This window comes from Echiichthys vipera, assembly GCF_963691815.1.
Source record: "Echiichthys vipera genome assembly, chromosome: 18".
NCBI classification, from domain to species: domain Eukaryota; kingdom Metazoa; phylum Chordata; class Actinopteri; order Perciformes; family Trachinidae; genus Echiichthys; species Echiichthys vipera.
In genome coordinates this window covers 1,047,232-1,070,962 of record NC_139843.1, presented here as the reverse complement: position 1 = coordinate 1,070,962, position 23,731 = coordinate 1,047,232, and the positions used below count along the sequence as shown (strand labels likewise).

The following is a 23,731-nucleotide window of genomic DNA, read 5'->3' as shown; positions in this document are numbered from 1 at the left end:
GCGGTGCAGCAGTCCGAGCCTCGGGCGGACGGTCACGCTGCCTCGCTCTGTTTGAAGCTTGTGTCTGCGCTCACGTGGCAGCGAGGTCAAAGGTCGGGGAGCAAATCAAACAAACAAACAACAACCGTGCAGCATTAAGAGCTGCTCCCGGACACACACTCCGCTTTCATCCCCCGGGAGAAGAGGAGCCTCTTTCATCCGCTCTCTGGAGTCGACTCAGCGCTCCTCACACCCACGACGCCTCAACGACGAAGACAAACAGCTGTTTTAGGCTTTAGTTTAACTGGAAGATCAAACACAAATCACTGCACAGAGGCAGGAAACCGCTGAGTGTGATCGACTCGTTTCATTAAAGGTGATTTGTTGATGATTTGTCAGACGGATCGCAGACAAACACGCCTGATTTCAACCCCTTTCAGTCCTGTTTGCTCGTTATTTCAGTGTTTGAGATGAAAATAACATTTAAAACGTGTGTGACTTTGTCTGTAACAGGTGCTAAAGCAAATAAACATAATTTTTAATACATAAAGACATAAATAAGGGAGGTTTTTGATGCCACTGTGCACAAAAACCTCCCTTATTGTTCTGCGTTCTTTAATTGTGTGATAATACTGAAGTGACTTTAACCCTCCTGTTCTCCTCAGGGTCAGTTTGACCCCATTTAATGTTTAAAATCTCTAAATAACGACGTTTTTTTGCTTTATATTTCTGACTTTTCCTCATTTTATGGGGATAACTTATAAAAAACCTTAAATTATCATGATTATAGATATTTTTATTGTTCTTATCGTACATGTACTTGTGGCATCGGTGTTCCTTTGGGTCAGTTTGATCATCTGGATGATTTAATCATTATTATTATTGTTTATTTTAATATTCAAATATTATATGAGGTCAAATTCATGCTGCTGTCGTTGATAACGGACGTTACTTTCATTCCAGATGTTACAAATAACACAAAATAGCACTTAAAATAACAGACTTACTTTAAAACACACACACACACAAAGATCAGTAAGTTTATTTAGTATATTTCATTTTCATCTCATCTCCAGCCTCTGATCCTGGATCAGGTCTCAGGGGCAGCAGCTCCAGCCTCTGATCCTGGATCAGGTCTCAGGGGCAGCAGCTCCAGCAGGGACCCCAAACTTCCCTTTCCCGGGCCACATTAACCAGCTCTAACTGGGGGATCCTGAGGCGTTCCCAGGCCAGTGTGGAGATCTAATCTCTCCACCTGGTCCTGGGTCTTCCCCGAGGCCTCCTCCCAGCTGGACGTGCCTGGAACACCTCCCTAGGGAGGCGCCCAGGGTTCATCCTTACCAGATGATCCTGAACCACCTCAACTGGCTCCTTTCAACGCAAAGGAGCAGCGGCTCTACTCCGAGTTCCTCACGGATGCTGAACTTCTCCCCCTCTCTCTAAGGGAGACTCCAGACCCCCTCCTGAGGAAACACACTTCACACGCTTGGACCTGGACCTGGTTCTTTGGGTCCTGACCTGGACCTGGTTCTTTGGGTCCTGACCTGGACCTGGTTCTTTGGGTCCTGACCTGGACCTGGTTCTTTGGGTCCTGACCCAGCTTTCAGGACCACAGCTGAGGGTAGGAACCAGGACTGAGCGGTAGATCCAGAGCTTTGCCTTCCTCAGATCTCTTTACCCGACTTAGCTTGAGTCACAAATTGATTCTGATCATTTTCCAGATGTTTACGGTCAAATTGACCCCGAGAATAAACGGTGTTAGTAAAATTTGAGGGCAACAGGATGGTTAAAACAGACATATCACACACACACACACACACACACACACACACACGCACACACACACACACACACACACACACACACACACGCACACACACACACACACACACACAGTTATGTTGGTGCATCATTCATCTTTATTCTTTATTAATCACAGGATGAAAAATGCATGAACCTCGAGGCCGGGGTCTTTTTTCACAGCGTTTATTCCAAAGAAGCTGCGTTTTTAGTCATTTTTTGTCGATATGAATTTTTCTAACATTTGAACATTTATTCAGAATAAACAGTTAATTTAGGGGAAAGCAAAAGAAATTAGTGGAAAAGCTTTTAATAATGATTTTTAAATGTTTTAAAAGAAGAAAAATGCAACAATCTTTGACTTTAAAGCCTTTAAAAATGTGATAAAGTCGCCTGAGATTCAATTCAATTTTATTTAAAGTGTCAAATCCTAACAGCAGTGATCTCAGGACACTTTACAGAGTAGGTAAAGACCAAACTCTGTGACTTATTCATGATTTACAGACACAACAATTCCCCCGTAGAGTCACGGTGGAGACGACAACCTTCACTATAACAGACAGGAACGTGGGACCGCGCTCTGAGAGGTCGACCAGCGCACATTTTGAACAGTTAAACACGTCTGTTCTTGGATTTGCTGTTTAACCCTCCTGTTTCCTTCAAACTGTACTAACGATGTTTCTCCTTTAGGGTCAATTTAAACCTCCAGGAAATGATCAGAATCAAAGTTGTACTCGAGTTTTTATGTGTCATGTTCTGTGTGTGTGTTTGTTTTCTGCCTAAATATCATTTTAAATCAAACACAGCAGCAAAAACACCTTCTGATGCGTGTGTTTGGAAATAAACAGGAAATCAAATGTGTCACTAATTCACCGTAAACTGGATTAAAGGACGTCCGTGTGTGTTTTAAAAGTACAATTTTGTGTTATTATAATATAAATTTCCATTATCAAGCACAGTGACGTGTGTTTGTGAATGTTTTTATGGTAAAACAGGTAAAATAATAATGATTAAATTAACTTTGACCCAAAGGAACACGCTGAAGTTTGTGTTCACGACATGAAAAAACACACAATCACGTCCATTTCAGGTTTTAACCAGTTGTTAAATTATGAAAAGTCTTTAAATATGAAGCAAAAACAAATTATGTTAAGCACTGAATGGGCTCTAAGGGCGCCCTCCCACTGTTCCTCCGTCCCGTGCCCCGTGCTTTAGGGTCCTTGTCCCCCCCTCCAGGCCCGTTTGTACTCACACTACCTGGGCCTCGGAGAATGCTTCTTGCTGCCTATACGTCATCACGCCGTAACACGTTGTACGATAGCGCTACATAGATTAGGGTGTCATCGGCGTAGCAACGGTGGTCAATGTTGCTATTCTGCATGATTTGTCCTCGTGGGAGCATTTAGATGTTAATTAATCATATTAATTTACCAATAAAGTGAAGTAAATTTACCTTAAAGTCGTTCTTAAATTGTATTTATCTGAAAATTAGATTTATTAAGACGTTGATGTTGATTCCAGTTTATTTATTCAGTGCTTTTATTTTTGGCTTTTTGTGATTTTGTGACTTTACTGTTGGAAACATTGATGGTCTTGTAAAATACCTCGTCCATAAATGCGATTTCACCTTTAAGAAGCCGTGTTTTATGCTTTTACTAATAAATGATTTCAATCAAACACTTAATTAATTATAAATGAATTAAATCTGTAACAGCCTGAACTGCACTGAAGGAGTTTGTCTTTCTTTGTCTGTTTCTTTTCCCTTTGTGTCGTCATTATTATGATTATTATTAATATTAATTATTAATTGTTTCATCTTGATCGGTAAGCTAAGTTTCATGTTTACTTAGCTGTAACGGCTAACAGCTAACGCTAACGGCTAACGCTACCTGTCAGTCAAACTGACTCCTGGAGCTACTGGGCCGGGTCTGACCAACCTGGCAACCCCACTGCTGGACTTCTTTTTTGTTGTTGGGACCTCCCTGACCCCCCTGACCGCCCTGACCTCCCTGACCGCCCTGACCTCTCAACCTCCCTGACCTCCCTGACCGCCCTGACCTCTCAACCTCCCTAACCTCCCTGACCTCCCTGACCCCCCTGACCTCCCTGACCTCTCGACCTCCCTGACCGCCCTGACCTCTCGACCTCCCTGACCTCCCTGACCTCCCTGACCTCCCTGACCTCTCGACCTCCCTGAACGCCCTGACCTCCCTGACCTCTCGACCTCCCTAACCTCCCTGACCTCCCTGACCTCCCTGACCTCCCTAACCTCCCTGACCTCCCTGACCCCTCAACCGCCCTGACCTGCCTGACCCCCCTGACCCCCCTGACCGCCTTACCTCTCGACCTCCCTGACCCCCCTGACCTCCCTGCGCACTAATTTTTCCACTGTTGCAGAGGGAGGAGTGAGAGTCCGGACATTTGGATTGAGCCGCACATCCTCTTCTCTGCAAAAACAACACAAAGTTACTGTGACTTCATCCTTCTTTGAGCATTTCTCCCCTCATCAATAAACTTTATGGTTATTTTGGTGCATTTCATGCTACTTTATACTTTATACTATACCACACTCGTCCCACAGCTTTAGTTCCTCAGGTTTAGACTTTAAAGTAACGTGCACTCTCTCTTCCACCACTGTTAACGGGTTGATTGGGCACCTGTTGTCACCAATGAGTTTGATTAGTGCACAGAGCATGTGGAGCACCAATATAAGACCAGAGGAGCCACAATCATCTCACAGCACAGAGCTTCAGTCTGCAACCTCCACAGGCTACTGAGAGGGACTCAAACATGGGTTTCGGACTGTCTTTAAGGTGAGTTAAGTGGGCTTTTAGCCAATTATTGCAACATTCAATTCAACTGTTGGAGATGATAACTTGCCTTTTCTGTCACTTTCTTACAGAGTGACTTGGATCAGTCTGCTGCTGATTAACAGCGGTGCTTGTTTTCCTGCGCCCAAAGAAGGTGACTTTCTTACAGACACAGAGGGTTTAATTCAGATTCAGTTACGCTTTATTATCCCACACAGGGGAATGAATTTGCTCCAGACACCAATCAACAGTACAAACAAACAAGCACAATCAGAACACGCATCTAATCGTGCTGAATCCGAAGAGGCAAAACTGTAAAATTTAAAATGCGACCAGCAAATAATTCTGTATTTAAAGCTGCATGGTATAACAGGCTGAGGGGTGGGTCAGGTTTCTGCAGCTGATCAATTGGAGTGAATGGGGTCTATCTATACTAGGCTAGATTTGTCTGAACTCGCAGAATCCAGGAAAGTGTTACAGGTATGCTTTTATAGCACCACCATCTGGCCAAGCTCTACCAAAACCACATCACCAGGTCCTCACCAATACAGGCACAGGAATTCCTTGCTTCATAGTTGGATGCTTTCGTAACTCTGATTTATAAAGTACTTCATGTATTGGATGCAAAAACTGACACAACTTTGTCTGTCCAGATTACAGATATCCCCACAACTCGGGCTCTGGTGGTAGCAGCTCTGCTCGTGGATCAAACCTTCAGTCTGGAGGCTCACGTCCTTCTCTGGTGAAGCTGCAGGATGGACTATCTGCTGCGTATGATCAGCCCGACCGCCCTGCCCCATTCAGTATAGAAACTTCAAGTGTGACTGGAGGCTTGCCACGAAGTTATAAGCCAAACGGGTTTATTGTGAGTTCTGATTCGCGCCCCAAAGGACCCTTCAGTGCTCAAGATCTTGCACCTACCGGCACAAAGAAGACCACTAGCTTCTCTGTACAGCCTCGGTCTGGTGGTAAAAGTGGAGATATGAGCAAAAGTGGGCTGACAGATGTTCCACTCTTTGGGCCTTTGGACTTTGGTTATGGTCCTGTTCCTTACATCGGTGACAAATTTGGTTTTGCTGGACCTTTTGCAATTGTCGATAAGTCCCCTGCAGAAAATGGCGGTAGGTCTCCCAACAATTGGTTTTCTTGGCTTGTGTTTGCAAAGGTTTACTTTGGAATAAAATGGCTGCTGAGTCTTTGCACAGGGTTTTGCCGACACTGACTTAAAACTATACATTAATTGGAAATTTGCGTCAATTCATCTCTGGTTTCAGGTCAAGCAAGTCTTGCCTCAGCTGCCACCGGTGTGCTTGATGGACCTCCCTCAGACTTCTGGTATCCTAATCCTCCCCTCACTTCCAACTCTGATGGTGCTGCTTCAGCCCCTGGCCTTACTTTGGACACACAGCCTGCGGGGGGAACAGGCATCTCACTCTCAGACCACCACATGACTGCGTCCTCCATGGACCCTGCACACTCTCAGGGTGAGTCTCCAAATAATCCATAGATTGGTTTTGAAGCCAGACAACAAATCTCATTAACTGGTTTCAGATGAAAATCATCTGAGTTGGTCTGTGGCCTAATGTTGTCTCTACCAAGAAGAACCCAGCAACGAGTATCGTCAATGTTGGTGGTTTGCACAACACTTTCTTAGCTTTCCTGTGTGACTCCTGCATTTACACATGCAAAGGTCTTTATATCCAAAACTCAGCTTTTCTTTCTTTAAGCCACTGAGACTAATTCTGATTGGCAAGCCTTTGCTACTTGTTTAGCTAACTGAATAGTTCAGAAGCTTTCATTTTAACTTTCCTCTTGGGCCAATCTTATCTGGTTTCAGGTCAATCAAGTCCTAACCCATCTGGCAGGAGTATGCCTGATGGAAGTGGCTCCAACAACGGTCCTCCCTCTGACTACTGGTACCCTGGATATCCTAATCCTCCTTTCACCTCCAGCTCTGGTGGCGCTGGTTCATCTGGCAGCAGTATGTCTGGAAGTGGTTCCAACAACGGTGCTCCCTCAGACAACTGGTACCCTGGATATCCTAATCCTCCTTTCACCTCCAACTCTGCTGGTTCATCTGGAAGTGGTTCCAACAACGGTGCTCCCTCAGACAACTGGGACCTTGGATATCCTAATCCTCCTTTCACCTCCAACTCTGCTGGTTCATCTGTAAGTGGTTCCAACAACGGTGCTCCCTCAGACAACTGGGACCTTGGATATCCTAATCCTCCTTTCACCTCCAACTCTGCTGGTTCATCTGGCAGCGGTATGTCTGGAAGTGGTTCCAACAACGGTCCTCCCTCTGACTACTGGTACCCTGGATATCCTAATCCTCCTTTCACCTCCAACTCTGCTGGAGCTGCTTCAGACCCTGGCCTTCTTTGGGACACACAGCCTGCAGGTGGAGCTGACCCATCCTCTCTCTTTGACCTAAGCGACTTGATGCGGTCCCGTGTTTACCCAAACTCAAATGCAGAGATGCAGCAGAGCATGCGCAAAATGCCAACTCAATCCTACGCCATCCAGTCCCGTAAAGGCTACCAGTGAGCACTTCCAGTCCTTTCCAACAGCAAATACTCTTGTACAATGGACAAAGACTCATTAGTGACCTGGTCCAAAGGAGGAATGGTGGTTTCATGAGGTTAAAGCTTCTTGATTAACTTTAACTTTTTCTTGTCTTGCAAGTGAATTTGTTGACTGAGAGCTTTTGCTTTCCTGGAAATGTTTGCAAAGTATTAAAATCTTGCCCTTGACAACATTGTCTTTGTTTATTCACCATACAGCGATTATTTAACCATTTACACCTCGGTTTAAAAAGCTTAATGCTGAACTCTGCAGGACTTGGCTCGGATCCTCCAGACCACATCTGAAACACTATCAATTACCCACTGAGCATTTTTGTTGCATGCCTCCATTTACAAACATCTTGTGCAGAAAGTCTTGTCTATCCAGTTGTTTGCTCAGTACTTAAAACACATTTTTGATGCATCTTTAATGTTAAACCGTCTCACTTCAGTGATGCAGAGGACACGAGCGGCAGTCTTCTGAGTGACAGGTGTGCGCGTGATCCATCCACCACTCCGACCTCTTTCGTGTGGCCGTTTGTTGCCATCACTTGCTCTGTGCGGCTAATTGTGCTGCAGATGGGTTTGGTCTGTGTCATACAAATGCTCAAAGTCGACCACTTTAAAGTATCAACCATCTTTAGTCGGCCTCAACTGTAACTTAAGGTCAATGCTAAGATGCAAGCGATTGCATCAAGCACGACTGATGCTGACACAGTCTGGTTTAGAATAAGTCTGATGGAGCAGAACCTGCAACTGAGATCCAGACAAAATTAGTAAAACGAATAAGTTATTTCCTATCAATGTCTGAGGCAGTGCAGAAACATCAGCCAGCCTCTAAATGGCAGCTCAGCATGATGCTGCAGGTTAAAGAGCAGGAACATGGGTCACACATCTGTAGCGGTTTAGGTGAAACTTCCCTGTTTCATACCAGAGTGTTTTGAAATTAATTTAAGAGCATTCACAGCTGGACTTCATTACTTTAGTTTTAGTTTTGTTTAAATGTTTTTCCCTTAAATTACCTTTTTGAGGAGTTTCCAAAATGCCACAAATCCTGATGTAAAGTTTACTTTATTCATTCACCTGTTAAAAGATAAAGGCTATAAGATATTGAGTTTTCTTGCCACGGACCTTAAAGTGGCAATTATAAAGTAAATGTTGATTCCCAAATATAATGGCTGCAGAAAAAATCACACCACCGGCATTTAGATTTGTTCCTTATAAGCTTTGCTTTCATCACGCCTCTCACCAGAGGGCACCGTCTCCCATCTGCCCTTTAACAAGAGGGCATCGTCTCCCGTCTGCCCTTTAACAAGAGGGCACCGTCTCCCGTCTGCCCTTTAACAAGAGGGCACCGTCTCCCGTCTGCCCTCTCACCAGAGGGTATCGTCTCCCGTCTGTGCCCTTTAACCAGAGGGTACCGTCTCCCGTCTGCCCTCTCACCAGAGGGTACAGTCTCCCATCTGCCCTCTCACCAGAGGGTACCGTCTCCCGTCCGCCCTCTCACCAGAGGGTATCGTCTCCCGTCTGTGCCCTTTAACCAGAGGGTACCGTCTCCCGTCTGCCCTCTCACCAGAGGGTACCGTCTCCCGTCTGCCCTCTCACCAGAGGGCACCGTCTCCCGTCTGCCCTTTAACCACCGGGTACCGTCTGTCGGGAAATTGAATTGCTCTCTTTATGGTACAAAGGAAGAGGAAAAGCGTTTGAGTTGTGTCTGAACTCATGAAGCTAATAAAATAACACAGAGGCTTCATAGTTGAAATAACTCTTTATTGCCTTCAACGACTTTCACGATAAAAGCCCTCAACATCTAACATTACCCTGCATCACTGCTAACCAGAGAGCATTTCGCTAAGAGGCAAGTCGACAAATCCACCTCCAGAAGCTTTCATCAGGTAGGGAGGAACTCCTACTGGAGGAACCGTGCACGACAGAAAAGGTTCTTTCTACGAAGCTACGTAAGAAAACCTGCACACTTATTAACACTACCAGCTGTTTAACTGTCCTGTGTTGTTGGAAACGTTAGCTCTGAGGGAAACTGACAGTGATCCGATCGTCTTGGCACCGACATTAATGCTAATTGGAAACACTTGCAAGGGAAAAGTTGTCTTTTGCCCTTTAAATAGCTGCATTCTGTTCTGTCAATCAGGTTGGAGAGTCGGTGAGATGAACAGTCACACTGAGCTGCTGGTTTCCTCCCAGTCTGCACCGCGGCACCGTGCAGCGGGGTACAGAACGTCCTCATTAGCGCCCATTAACTTCACATCACAGACAACGGGAGGAGAACTCACGACAGCAGAACGAGTCAGAGTCAATTAACAGACATGACATTCATTTTTTTGTCTTCCCTCCTCTGCAGGTTGGAGAGTGACCAGAGAAAGAAAACGCTCTCTGCTGCAGAGTCTCCACGCTTCATCTCCTCTGCAGGGGCAGGGAAGTGAGAGAGGGCGACCACATGACTGCTGCAGATCGTTGAACCTTAAGTTAAAGTAGGAATGTAACGGTGCTCTGCAGGACAGTGTGGGCAGCACAGACTCGACTGCAGCGGAAAAACAAACATTCAAACGTCGTCCAAAGAGGTTTCAGTTGCTGATGAACACAATCAGGTTCCCAAACACCCTGTGATTGGCTGATCAGCACATAACGACCCAATCAGACGCTGCGTCTCTTTAACGCTGATTCAGAAAACATGAACTGAACTCTCCATTTTCCCATTTCACAATATAAATGTTCATGAACATCTTTGTGCGATAGACAGAAGACTTCACCTTGTTAGCGTGTTGCCAGGCAACAGAGTTTTGTGTCAGGGAGAAACGGAGCAAGCGTCGGCTCTCCAGGAAGGATGAATCACTGTCAGCACCGTGAGAGTGTCAGCGGTTTAGTGCACGCTGACGTCTCTGACTTCAGAAGTGACTTTAAAAGCAAACGGGGTGAAGAGGAAAAGAGGAAGATTAAAAACAAGGTGTTGACATGTTTTAGAAATCTGAAAATCCTCCAGGTTCCAACGTTCGGCCGCATGCTTTCAACATTCATGAGAGATATACGCAGGTGTGTGCACTCTTACTAAAGACACATTCTTTTGTATGGGGAGATGCTAACAGCCGGACGTGGCTAACAGGGGTTAGCTCTGGGCAGCACGGTGAAGGCATTCAAAGGTCTTTTTTAACCACTAATGCTGCTAAAAATAACAGCAAACCTCTGCAGCAGCATGAGAAGAGTCCCTACACACACAACAAAGCAGCAATGGGCTCCTTCCACTGTAATAGACTTTACTATGAGAGGAGCTGGTACAGGGGCCAGTAGCTCCAGGAGAGCGGAGTCTGTTTGAGCCTGTTTGAACCCGTCCCCTCCAGAAAATCACAGCATCAAAACAAGGATTAGAGGAGTTTGACTGACAGTTAGCGTTAGCCGTTAGCATTAGCTTTTCCAGCTAAGTGCAGATGAAAGTGATGTTAGCATCCAGGAGCAGCGTAGCCATGTGGGCGTGCGTTTGAATGGCGTTCCTCTCCTTTCTCTCAGTCCATGGAGTGAATGCTCGGCCTATAGTGACTCTGGTTGTTGCCCGTCTCCGCTCACTCAGCTGCTGGGACAAAGAACGCCCCCTTCACTGAGGCTCCCAAGCAGCTGCACGATTGGCTAACTCCATTTCACCCAGTGCCAGCCTACAGTAGCTGCACCCAACAACAGACAACCCTGGCAACCAGCAACGGCCAACGCTATTGGCTGCTACCATGGAAACACAACGGGACAGGAAGTCAAACATTAACAATATTCATTCAGACTAAAGAGAGTTTTTGATGTAAACTTTGATTCCCCTGAAAACGATCTGTTTGAATTCTAGCTTCTGTGTTTAGTTCAAGGCTGAAAAACCGGCTCTGCTCTGACTCACACACTCGATCTCATGAGGTTTTTATTTTACATGTAATTTTCTGCGTCTCCTCTCTTGAGCCCAGACATCAGCGTTGAAGCGTCCGCATGTCCTTTCCCCGCTAATGGCCCCTCTGATTGCCTGAGTGGACGTCTGCTCGTCTGCTCGTCAGCTTGTCGGCTCTGTGACGCTCAAGAGCCACTTCTCCCACCGCCGTCTGAACACTTCGCCGTCTACCTTCCTGTCAGAGACCACGCCGACCTGGCAGCGCCGCAGAGGTCGAAGGTCGCCTCACGACAGTTTTCTCTGAGGTCAGAGGGCATTTCCACGGGTGAGAACCAGAGGAACCACGAGTTTTATACTGAATCTACACTGGAGATCAAAATTAGAGAACACACAATAAATGACAATAGGGATGCAAAATGACTAAAAATAGATGCAAAACCAGCACAAAAAGATGTAAAATGACTAAAAATAGATGCAAAACCAGCACAAAAAGATGCAAAATGACTAAAAATAGATGCAAAACCAGCACAAAAAGATGCAAAATGATTAAAAATAGATGCTAAACCAGCACAAAAAGATGCAAAATCACTAAAAATAGATGCAAAACCATCACAAAAAGATGCAAAATGACTAAAAATAGATGCAAAACCAGCACAAAAAGATGCAAAATGACTAAAAATAGATGCAAAACCACCACAAAAAGATGCAAAATGACTAAAAATAGATGCAAAACCAGCACAAAAAGATGCAAAATGACTAAAAATAGATGCAAAACCAGCACAAAAAGATGCAAAATGACTAAAAATAGATGCAAAACCACCACAAAAAGATGCAAAATGACTATGACAGATGCAAAACCACAGTCCTGTTACTCAAAACACAAATAAGAGGCCATGTGGTCCTCTGTGCTGCACTGAGCTCCTCTCACCAGCAGAGGGCAGCAGACCGTCACTCGTCTCGTCTCTTTGTCAGAGGCCATGAAGTCGAGTCTTTGTATTTTCTCACATTTTACTTTTGTGATGCTACAAAAAGGTTTAAGACAAACATGTAGAAGACAGATGGGGAGAGTTGAGTTCTCTTTTTTTATTATTGTGTCATAAAAAACATCTGAGGTTTAAACTCTGATGAGAATCAAACAGATCGTCTGTGACGAGTGTGACGCTCGAACGCTCCTGTTCCCAAAGTCCTGTCCTCGACTCTTTGAAACCTTCTAGGAAACGATGCAGAACTTTCTACGGACCTTTGAGGGTCGTCCACACAGAGGCGAGGTTCCCTACCGACCGTCCACAGCAGCCGGCGCCATCGGAGCCTGAAAACAGGAAGTTTAGAAACCGGGTCCCGCCCCCCCATGGCGAAGTCGTCTGGACGGTGAAACCTCAAACTTTCCGGCACTTGTACTGAGCGTCTGTGCAGCTACGTGAGAGGAGGGAAACTCTCCACAGCGTCTCCCCGTCTCTTCTTCTCCGTTGTTGGTGTGTTTCTGTGGCAGTGACAGCGCCACCTCCAGGCCTGGCATGGGTACTACAGCATTTGGAGTCGCTGACCCTGGTTTCCTGTGGATTTCTTGAATTTTTTGAGAAAAACGGGTAAAAAAAACTCTAGTCTTCTATCGTGTGGCTGTGTCCTGAGTTTACACAGAATCACAAACACATTGAGGTAAAACAACAGTTTATTTTACACAGATTTGTAAAAAAAAGTCAGAAATTTCACTATAAAGGTTGAATCTACGCTGTGGTCTCATTCACAAACCCCTCTGACAGAGGGAGGTTAAAGTCAAACACAGTAGAAGTCAATGAGAATGTTGTAGTTCTCACCCAAACACATCAAGACTCCTTTACTAAGGTGAAGCGTTTCTATCCCGTATGGACCTTCATGTGCCTCTTCACGCTCCCCTGCTGTGTAAACCTCTGCCCACAAAGCTCACAGCTGAACGGTTTCTCTCCCGTGTGGACTCTCAGGTGCGTCTTCAAGTACGTCTGATGTTTGTAGCTGTGTCCGCAGACGTCACACTTGAACGGTTTCTCTCCCGTGTGGACCCTCAGGTGTCTCTTCAGCGCTATCTGCTCGTTAAACCTCTTCCCGCAGAAATCACAACCAAAGGGTTTCTCTCCTGTGTGGATTCTTGCGTGTCTCTTGAGGTCCGCCTGCGTGTTGAATCTTTTCCCGCAGACTTCGCAGCCAAACGGTTTTTCTCCCGTGTGGACTTGCATGTGCCTCTTGAGATTCGTCTGCTCGTTGAACGTTCTCCCGCAGACGTCGCACCCGAACGCCCGCTCCCCCATGTGAACCCTCGTGTGTCGTTTGAGGTGCGCGTTCCTGTTAAATCTCTTCCCGCATTCGTCGCAGCCAAACGGTTTCTCTCCGGTGTGGACTTGAACGTGCCTCTTTAGATTCGTCTGCTCGTTGAATTTTTTCCCACAGAAGGCACATCCGAACGGTTTCTCGCCCTTATGGACTCGCATGTGTCTCTTGAGATGCGCGTTCCTGTTAAACTTTTTCCCGCACACGTCACATCCAAACGGTTTCTCTCCTGTGTGGACCCTCATGTGCATCTTGAGGTGGGCCTTCCTGTTAAAGCTTTTCTCACACACATCACATCCGAACGGTCTCTCCTCTGCGTGGACTCGGCTCTGGGAGTCTTTCTTTCGCTGCGCTCTGGATCTTTTGGCGCGGGTCGGACCTCTGGAGGACCTTCTTCCAAAGTGGAAGATCATGTGTCTCAGGAGAAACCCGCTGTAGTAAAACCGTTTGGTACAGTCAAAGAAGCTGAAGGGTCTTCGGCCGGCGTTACGCCCCCCATCCCTGACGGGGACTCCCTTATATCTGAGAGCCTTTGCAGCAGACGCCGGCGTCCTGGTCTCACCGTCGCTGTCTTTAGCTTCAGGTCCGTAATCTGACAGAGGTTCCTGCCAGGCGTCGTCACTGACTTCAGTCTCAGGAGAGTCTGGAGTCTTTTCATCGACAGGATGTGGTTGCGGTTGATGATCTGGATCCGTGTTCCTGGCTGGTTCTGATCCTCCACAGTCCTCTGCGTCAGGTTCTGGTTTTATCCGCGTAGCCGAGCCGCTGGTGTGATGAAGCTGTGGAGACTGAGGCTCCTCCTCCTCTTCTTCACTCTTCACAGTGACAGCAAAGAATGGAAACCCGGCCTCGTCGGGACCGTTTAGCTGCTCTCCCTCCGGACTGATCCAGAATCCCTCCTGTTCCTCTTTGATGTGGACTCTGGGATCTGGGTCCTGCTGGTCCAGGTCGGGACTCCACTCAGGAGGAACCTCTTCTTTAACCACCAACAGCTGCTTCACATCTGCAGGAAAACACAGGAATGAAGTTCAGCAACGTTCATTTCATCCACAATACTTCAAGTCAAAGTCTCCTCCTGCTGGACATTAAAGAGAATGCAGCTTTAAGTGGAGTCTCCCCCTGCTGGACATTAGAGAGAATGCAGCTTTAAGTGGAGTCTCCTCCTGCTGGACATTAGAGAGAATGCAGCTTTAAGTGGAGTCTCCTCCTGCTGGACATTAGAGAGAATGCAGCTTTAAGTGGAGTCTCCTCCTGCTGGACATTAGAGAGAATGCAGCTTTAAGTGGAGTCTCCTCCTGCTGGACATTAGAGAGAATGCAGCTTTAAGTGGAGTCTCCTCCTGCTGGACATTAGAGAGAATGCAGCTTTAAGTGGAGTCTCCTCCTGCTGGACATTAGAGAGAATGCAGCTTTAAGTGGAGTCTCCTCCTGCTGGACATTAGAGAGAATGCAGCTTTAAGTGGAGTCTCCTCCTGCTGGACATTAGAGAGAATGCAGCTTTAAGTGGAGTCTCCTCCTGCTGGACATTAGAGAGAATGCAGCTTTAAGTGGAGTCTCCTCCTGCTGGACATTAGAGAGAATGCAGCTTTAAGTGGAGTCTCCCCCTGCTGGACATTAGAGAGAATGCAGCTTTAAGTGGAGTCTCCTCCTGCTGGACATTAGAGAGAATGCAGCTTTAAGTGGAGTCTCCCCCTGCTGGACATTAGAGAGAACGCAGCTTTAAGTGGAGTCTCCTCCTGCTGGACATTAGAGAGAACGCAGCTTTAAGTGGAGTCTCCTCCTGCTGGACATTAGAGAGAATGCAGCTTTAAGTGGAGTCTCCTCCTGCTGGACATTAGAGAGAATGCAGCTTTAAGTGGACATTAGAGAGAATGCAGCTTTAAGTGGACATTAGAGAGAATGCAGCTTTAAGTGGAGTCTCCTCCTGCTGGACATTAGAGAGAATGCAGCTTTAAGTGGAGTCTCCTCCTGCTGGACATTAGAGAGAATGCAGCTTTAAGTGGAGTCTCCCCCTGCTGGACATTAGAGAGAATGCAGCTTTAAGTGGAGTCTCCCCCTGCTGGACATTAGAGAGAATGCAGCTTTAAGTGGAGTCTCCTCCTGCTGGACATTAGAGAGAACGCAGCTTTAAGTGGAGTCTCCTCCTGCTGGACATTAGAGAGAATGCAGCTTTAAGTGGAGTCTCCTCCTGCTGGATATTAGAGAGAATGCAGCTTTAAGTGGAGTCTCCTCCTGCTGGACATTAGAGAGAATGCAGCTTTAAGTGGAGTCTGGTCTGAACATGTGGACTCACCTCGGTCACAGTCCTTCTCCTCGTTGCCGTGTGCAGGAGCTCTGCAGGTCGTCCAGCTGCGGGGCCCGGGTGTGCGGCGGCTGCCGGGCGACGGCGCGGTGCGGTCCATCCCGTCGGCTTCACCGCAGCTGAGACTGTGAAACAAAGAAGGTTTGGGGGGGTTAGTGCACTTTGACGGAGACTTTCAGGAGGTAAAGACAGACTGTTAAATAAAGACGGACAAATCCTGACAAATCTCTCCGGAGGGGCCGTTGTGCTGAGACCGCCTGTTCAACAGCCTTAGGGCGCCCTCCCACTGTGCCTCCGTCCCGTGCCCCGTGCTTTAGGGTCCTTGTCCCCCCCTCCAGGCCCGTTTGTACTCACACTACCTGGGCCTCGGAGAATGCTTCTTGCTGCCTATACGTCATCACGCCGTAACACGTCACACGCATTGATGACGTCATGGCGATGCGTGGCTTTGTTTCCAGATCTTTCCGTAGACCTCGGAGTTTTTGTGCGTCTTGTCGACTGTTTTTGAATCTTTTCATCGACCAAATCTGCAGTAAACACTCCACCTCCGCATCACACCAACGTGAACCTTTCACCGCCATTGTTTGAAATGTCCGCGCATGGTCCCTCCTTCTTTTTTCTACGTCCCAACAGGCGCACAGGAAATGACCTCAGAGCCGCCGTAGGCCTCGTGCTCGTACACGTGCGCACGCTCGTGCTCGTACACGTGCAAACATGCTTTACTAAAGCCCACCTCTCCCAAACGGGCCGTGGACGGCAAGCGTGCCGCTCCTAGACGTGGTACGGTTGCACTCACACTGGTCAAAGGAACCAGACTTTAGCCGTGACACGTGCTGGGGCACGGGACGGAGGCACAGTGGGAGGGGGCACGGGACGGAGGCACAGTGGGAGGGGGCACGGGACGGAGGCACAGTGGGAGGGGGCACGGGACGGAGGCACAGTGGGAGGGGGGCCTCAGGGGAGGAGGAACTAAAGAGGACAGAGGGAGTAGGAGTCGCTCACTGTGCAGCTGATAATCTCACACACACCTGGAAACTTCTCTGATACATTTGATCTGACCTGTGTTTTCACATCTACCTCACACACGTGACTCAGAGTTCATTGTTTACTGTTTATTCTGAATACTTCTGTGTTTATTTACCCAGAGTTTATCCGGCTGTTAAGTCTGACGTAACACCCTTTCAAAATAAGATTTCTGGGTCCAAATGCTCTGTTGAAACAAAACAGACACAAAGGTCAAACATGTGAACCATTACATCACCTCTTTCGTCTGTTAAACACCTTTTTAAATGATGAGAAAGAGGTAAAATGACAATTACGTTGTTTTTTAAAAACTCAGATCTGTTCAAACAACGGGGAACACGGCACTGCGGCGTTGGAGAAATAAAAGGCTTGGACCCGGGAATCATATTTTGAAAGGGCGTTACGTCACGACTTAACAGCCGGATTGTTGTTTATTCCTCTCTTGTGTTTTTAAGCTGCAGGAGTTCATCCCAAAGTTTCACTGAAGAGAAGTTTCAGTCTTTTTCTCTCTGAATAACAGAAACATCCGCTCACTTCTGAGTTCAGTTCAACACTTTTGTGGCACTTTAAAAAAGTTTGATTCCTGCAAAGTGTCAGGACTTTGACTCACTCTGTCAGCAGAGTCTGCGTGCACACATCTGCTAACAACAACAACAACAACAACAACAACAACAGCAGCAACAGCAGCAGCAACAACAACAACAACAACAGTAACAACAACAACAACAACAACAACAGCAGCAGCAGCAGCAGCAACAGCAGCAGCAGCAGCAGCAGCAGCAGCAGCAGCAACAGCAGCAACAGCAGCAGCAGCAGCAGCAGCAGCAGCAGCAGCAGCAGCAACAGCAACAGCAGCAGCAACAGCAGCAGCAGCAGCAGCAGCAGCAGTAACAACAGCAGCAGCAGCAGCAGCAGCAGCAGCAGCAGTAACAGCAGCAGCAGCAACAGCAGCAGCAGCAGCAGCAGCAGCAGCAGCAGCAGCAGCAACAGCAGCAACAGCAGCAGCAGCAGCAGCAGCAGCAGCAGCAACAGCAGCAACAGCAGCAGCAGCAGCAGCAGCAGCAGCAGCAGCAGCAGCAACAGCAACAGCAGCAGCAACAGCAGCAGCAGCAGCAGCAGCAGCAGTAACAACAGCAGCAGCAGCAGCAGCAGCAGCAGCAGCAGTAACAGCAGCAGCAGCAACAGCAGCAGCAGCAGCAGCAGCAGCAGCAGCAGCAGTAACAGCAGCAGCAGCAGCAGCAGTAACAGCAGCAGCAGCAGCAGCAGCAGCAGCAGCAGCAGCAGCAGTAACAGCAGCAGCAGCAGCAGCAGTAACAGCAGCAGCAGCAGCAGCAGCAGTAACAGTAACAGCAGCAGCAGCAGCAGCAGCAGCAGCCCCGGTGGTGTTTGCCGGTGTGAAAAGTGCACGCGGATCCCCTCACGTGGTCATTTCCACCGGTAGCTCGTAGCATAAAGCTGTTAGCATCGTTAGCATGGTTAGCAGCGTTAGCAGAGCAGCTAAGTGTCGTTACCGTGCCGCTGTGGTGGAGTCCCCGGCTCTGCTGCTGCGGCTCCCCCGCCTCAGCGCCCCCGTGAGCGGCCGCAGTGTCTCCGCGTGTTTAACACAGTCTGGGTCCGTCTGCAGAACCCAGAACCCAGAACCCAGGACCAAGAACACAGGACCCCACAGACACCAGGACCCAGGACCCCACAGACACCAGGACCCAGGACCCCACAGACACCAGCCAGGCCGGAATGGCGGCTGGAAACTACCGTCGAAGGCGCATGCGCGCCACCTGCAGGGCTGGAGGGTGAACCACAGGCCGGAAGCAGAACAACACAAGCCCGAGCCCGGGACACGAGAACTACTGTTATGGAAATACATAAATAAATAACTAATTAAATAATTAATTAATTAATTAATACATAAATAAATAACCCAGACCTTTGACAATTGACAAAAATACTGCACCACTCAAACGTGAGATCCAGTCTTTATTTCTTTATTTCTTTATTTCTTTATTTCTTTATTTCTTTATTTCTTTATTTCTTGGACTATTTTTTTCGCTTTCATGCTTTTATTTTGATAGGACAGCTGAAGGTTGACAGGAAATGGGAGAGAGCGAGGGGGGGGGGCAACACGCAGCAAAGGGCAGCAGGTCGGAGTCGAACCCGTGCCGCTGTGGCGAGGACCTCCAGCCTCCGTGTGGGGGGGGCGCCTGATCCAGTCATCCTGACGGAGGGACGCTCCTCACGGGGCCTCACTTCCTCCGTCCGCCCTCACGGACTGCAGCTCCTGCTGGGTGGTGGACCGGGACCCTGACGAGGACGCCGCGCTCTCGCCGTCGCCGGCGTCCTGTCCGCAGCGGAGGGCGCGGGGCAGCGAGCTGCAGAGGGCCTTCCTGAACATGGAGCTGGAGAAGACGTAGACCACGGGGTCCAGGGCCGAGTTCAGGAAGTTGAGCCCCAGAGAGACGATGGTGAGCTGGGTGAAGGTGTAGAAGGCGGCGCAGTCCCCCGGGCGGTACGAGCGGATCACCCACACGCCGACCGTGGTCACCGTGGTGGGCAGGAAGCACACGGTGAACACCACCACGATGGCCACGCACACGCGCATCGCCTTTCGCACCTTGTCCACCTTCCCCATCTGCCGCGCCCTCAGGAAGCTGGAGATCCGGACGGAGCAGAAGAGCAGCAACGCCATCGGGATGACGAACTCCACCACCGTCAGGACCCGGTGCACGCCGACCAGGACCACGAGGGCCCGGGACGCCTCTTTGTAGGACGTGAAGAAGAAGCACTGGGTGCGTTCGCCGGCGCCCTTGATGTGGTTGTACGCCAGCATGGGAACCCGGGGACTGATCACCAGCAGCCAGACCCCCGCGGACACCAACGCCGCCTGCTGCTTCGTCATGCGGTTGAACCGGTGGTGAGGGTGGACCACCTGGAGCACGGCGACAGGGAGGGTTAAGTTAAGACCACTAAAGCAGACGGTTAAGTTAAGACGACTAAAGGAGACGGTTAAGTTTAGACCACTAAAGGAGACGGTTAAGTTTAGTCTCTAAAGGAGACGGTTAAGTTTAGACACTAAAGGAGACGGTTAAGTTTAGTCACTAAAGCAGACGGTTAAGTTAAGACACTAAAGGAGACGGTTAAGTTTAGTCTCTAAAGGAGACGGTTAAGTTTAGACACTAAAGCAGACGGTTAAGTTAAGACACTAAAGGAGACGGTTAAGTTTAGTCTCTAAAGGAGACGGTTAAGTTTAGTCACTAAAGGAGACGGTTAAGTTTAGTCACTAAAGGTGACGGTTAAGTTTAGACCACTAAAGGAGACGGTTAAGTTTAGACCACTAAAGGAGACGGTTAAGTTTAGACACTAAAGCAGACGGTTAAGTTAAGACACTAAAGGAGACGGTTAAGTTTAGTCACTAAAGGTGACGGTTAAGTTTAGACCACTAAAGGAGACGGTTAAGTTTAGACACCAAAGCAGGCGGTTAAGGTTAGTCACTAAAGGAGACGGTTAAGTTTAGTCTCTAAAGGAGACGGTTAAGTTTAGTCACTAAAGGAGACGGTTAAGTTTAGTCACTAAAGGAGACGGTTAAGTTTAGACCACTAAAGGAGACGGTTAAGTTTAGTCACTAAAGGAGACGGTTAAGTTTAGTCACTAAAGGAGACGGTTAAGTTTAGACTAAAGGAGACAGTTAAGTTTAGACCACTAAAGGAGACGGTTAAGTTTAGTCTCTAAAGGAGACGGTTAAGTTTAGATGACTAAAGGTGACGGTTAAGTTTAGACGACTAAAGGAGACGGTTAAGTTTAGATGACTAAAGGTGACGGTTAAGTGTAGTCTCTAAAGGAGACGGTTAAGTTTAGATGACTAAAGGTGACGGTTAAGTTTAGATGACTAAAGGTGACGGTTAAGTTTAGTCACTAAAGGAGACGGTTAAGTTTAGTCACTAAAGGAGACGGTTAAGTTTAGACTAAAGGAGACAGTTAAGTTTAGACCACTAAAGGAGACGGTTAAGTTTAGTCTCTAAAGGAGACGGTTAAGTTTAGATGACTAAAGGTGACGGTTAAGTTTAGACCACTAAAGGAGACGGTTAAGTTTAGTCTCTAAAGGAGACGGTTAAGTTTAGACCACTAAAGGAGACGGTTAAGTTTAGACGACTAAAGGAGACGGTTAAGTTAAGACCACCAAAGGAGACGGTTAAGTTTAGACGACTAAAGGAGACGGTTAAGTTTAGATGACTAAAGGAGACGGTTAAGTTTAGACACTAAAGGAGACGGTTAAGTTTAGACGACTAAAGGAGACGGTTAAGTTTAGATGACTAAAGGAGACGGTTAAGTTTAGACGACTAAAGGAGACGGTTAAGTTTAGATGACTAAAGGAGACGGTTAAGTTTAGATGACTAAAGGAGACGGTTAAGTTTAGTCTCTAAAGGAGACGGTTAAGTTTAGTCACTAAAGGAGACGGTTAAGTTTAGTCTCTAAAGGAGACGGTTAAGTTTAGTCACTAAAGGAGACGGTTAAGTTTAGTCTCTAAAGGAGACGGTTAAGTTTAGTCTCTAAAGGAGACGGCTAAGTTAAGTCGACTAAAGGAGACGGTTAAGTTTAGACACTAAAGGAGACGGTTAAGTTTAGATGACTAAAGGAGACGGTTAAGTTTAGTCTCTAAAGGAGACGGTTAAGTTTAGTCTCTAAAGGAGACGGTTAAGTTTAGTCTCTAAAGGAGACGGTTAAGTTTAGTCGACTAAAGGAGACGGTTAAGTTTAGACGACTAAAGGAGACGGTTAAGTTTAGTCTCTAAAGGAGACGGTTAAGTTTAGACGACTAAAGGAGACGGTTAAGTTTAGATGACTAAAGGAGACGGTTAAGTTTAGACCACTAAAGGAGACGGTTAAGTTTAGACGACTAAAGGAGACGGTTAAGTTTAGATGACTAAAGGAGACGGTTAAGTTTAGATGACTAAAGGAGACGGTTAAGTTTAGTCTCTAAAGGAGACGGCTAAGTTAAGTCGACTAAAGGAGACGGTTAAGTTTAGACACTAAAGGAGACGGTTAAGTTTAGTCTCTAAAGGAGACGGTTAAGTTTAGATGACTAAAGGAGACGGTTAAGTTTAGTCTCTAAAGGAGACGGTTAAGTTAAGTCGACTAAAGGAGACGGTTAAGTTTAGACGACTAAAGGAGACGGTTAAGTTTAGTCTCTAAAGGAGACGGTTAAGTTTAGACGACTAAAGGAGACGGTTAAGTTTAGTCACTAAAGGAGACGGTTAAGTTTAGTCACTAAAGGAGACGGTTAAGTTTAGTCTCTAAAGGAGACGGTTAAGTTTAGTCACTAAAGGAGACGGTTAAGTTTAGACACTAAAGGTGACGGTTAAGTTAAGTCACTAAAGGAGACGGTTAAGTTTTGACTAAAGGTGACGGTTAAGTTTAGACCAAAGGTGACGGTTAAGTTTAGACTAAAGGAGACTGTTAAGTTTAGACAACTAAAGGTGACGGTTAAGTTTAGACCACTAAAGGAGACGGTTAAGTTTAGTCTAAAGGAGACGGTTAAGTGTAGACGACTAAATGAGGCGGTTAAGTTTAGACACTAAAGGAGACGGTTAAGTTTAGACCACTAAATGAGACCGTTAAGCTCAGACGCTGACTGGTTCCTCACCTTGAAGTAGCGGTAGACTGCCACCACCGTCATGAGTGCGATGCTGGCCGTGCGGTTGGAAAACATCAGGAACAGGTTGATGCGGCACACGGCGTCTCCGAACACCCAGTGGCCCCTGAGCAAGGCATCGATCCTCAGCGGCAGACTCACCAGGGCCATGAAGTCCGCGATGACCAGGTTGAAGAGGAGCAGGTTGTTCGGGTTCCAGGCCTTCAGCTTAAAGAGGAAGATCCACAGGGCCACCAGATTACCCAGCAGCCCCAGGACCACGTCCACCGTCAGCACCGGCGGCAGGATCACGCCCTCCAGTTGGATCCCGACGGGTGGGCAGCCGCCGCCGCCACCACCACCGCCGCCGCCGCCGCCACCGCCAGGGAGCGGGGTCGTCCAGTTTAACATCGTGGTGACATTGGCACTCGACTCTGACAGCATTTTACAAACTAAAGTAGTCACTAAAGAAGACGGTTAAGTTTAGTCACTAAAGAAGACGGTTAAGTTTAGTCACTAAAGGAGACGGTTAAGTTTAGTCTCTAAAGGAGACGGTTAAGTTTAGTCACTAAAGGAGACGGTTAAGTGTAGTCACTAAAGGAGACCGTTAAGTTTGGTCACTAAAGGTGACGGTTAAGTTTAGTCTCTAAAGGAGACGGTTAAGTTTAGTCACTAAAGGTGACGGTTAAGTTTAGTCACTAAAGGTGACGGTTAAGTTTAGTCACTGAAGGAGACGGTTAAGTTTAGTCTCTAAAGGAGACGGTTAAGTTTAGACACTAAAGGAGACGGTTAAGTTTAGTCTCTAAAGGAGACGGTTAAGTTTAGTCTCTAAAGGAGACGGTTAAGTTTAGACACTAAAGGAGACGGTTAAGTTTAGTCACTAAAGGAGACGGTTAAGTTTAGTCACTAAAGGAGACGGTTAAGTTTAGTCACTAAAGGAGACGGTTAAGTTTAGACTCTAAAGGAGACGGTTAAGTTTAGACACTAAAGGAGACGGTTAAGTTTAGTCACTAAAGGAGACGGTTAAGTTTAGTCACTAAAGGAGACGGTTAAGTTTAGTCACTAAAGGAGAGGGTTAAGTTTAGACACTAAAGGAGACGGTTAAGTTTAGACACTAAAGGAGACGGTTAAGTTTAGTCTCTAAAGGTGACGGTTAAGTTTAGACTCTAAAGGAGACGGTTAAGTTTAGTCACTAAAGGAGACGGTTAAGTTTAGTCACTAAAGGAGACGGTTAAGTTTAGACTCTAAAGGAGACGGTTAAGTTTAGTCACTAAAGGAGACGGTTAAGTTTAGACACTAAAGGAGACGGTTAAGTTTAGACACTAAAGGAGACGGTTAAGTTTAGTCTCTAAAGGTGACGGTTAAGTTTAGTCTCTAAAGGAGACGGTTAAGTTTAGACTCTAAAGGAGACGGTTAAGTTTAGTCACTAAAGGAGACGGTTAAGTTTAGACACTAAA

At 47.1% G+C, this 23,731-nt stretch overlaps 2 protein-coding genes across 2 annotated transcripts; both read right to left on the bottom strand.

Moving 5' to 3' along the window:
- Positions 1-12,285: 12,285 nt before the first annotated feature.
- On the bottom strand, positions 12,286-18,863 carry LOC310961352 (uncharacterized protein; the record flags this gene model as incomplete). The annotated part of the gene is made up of 4 exons (XM_083933382.1): positions 12,286-14,331; positions 15,621-15,754; positions 18,164-18,435; positions 18,804-18,863. The coding sequence occupies 4 exons, from the start codon at positions 18,861-18,863 to the stop codon at positions 12,881-12,883; spliced, it is 1,917 nt and encodes a 638-aa protein (XP_083789508.1). The 3' UTR covers positions 12,286-12,880.
- A 19-nt stretch (positions 18,864-18,882) lies between these two features.
- LOC310961351 (hydroxycarboxylic acid receptor 2-like) lies at positions 18,883-22,685 on the bottom strand (the record flags this gene model as incomplete). The annotated part of the gene is made up of 2 exons (XM_083933381.1): positions 18,883-19,575; positions 22,287-22,685. 2 exons carry the CDS (start codon positions 22,683-22,685, stop codon positions 18,883-18,885), a joined length of 1,092 nt encoding a protein of 363 aa, XP_083789507.1.
- Between the last annotated feature and the right edge of the window lie 1,046 nt (positions 22,686-23,731).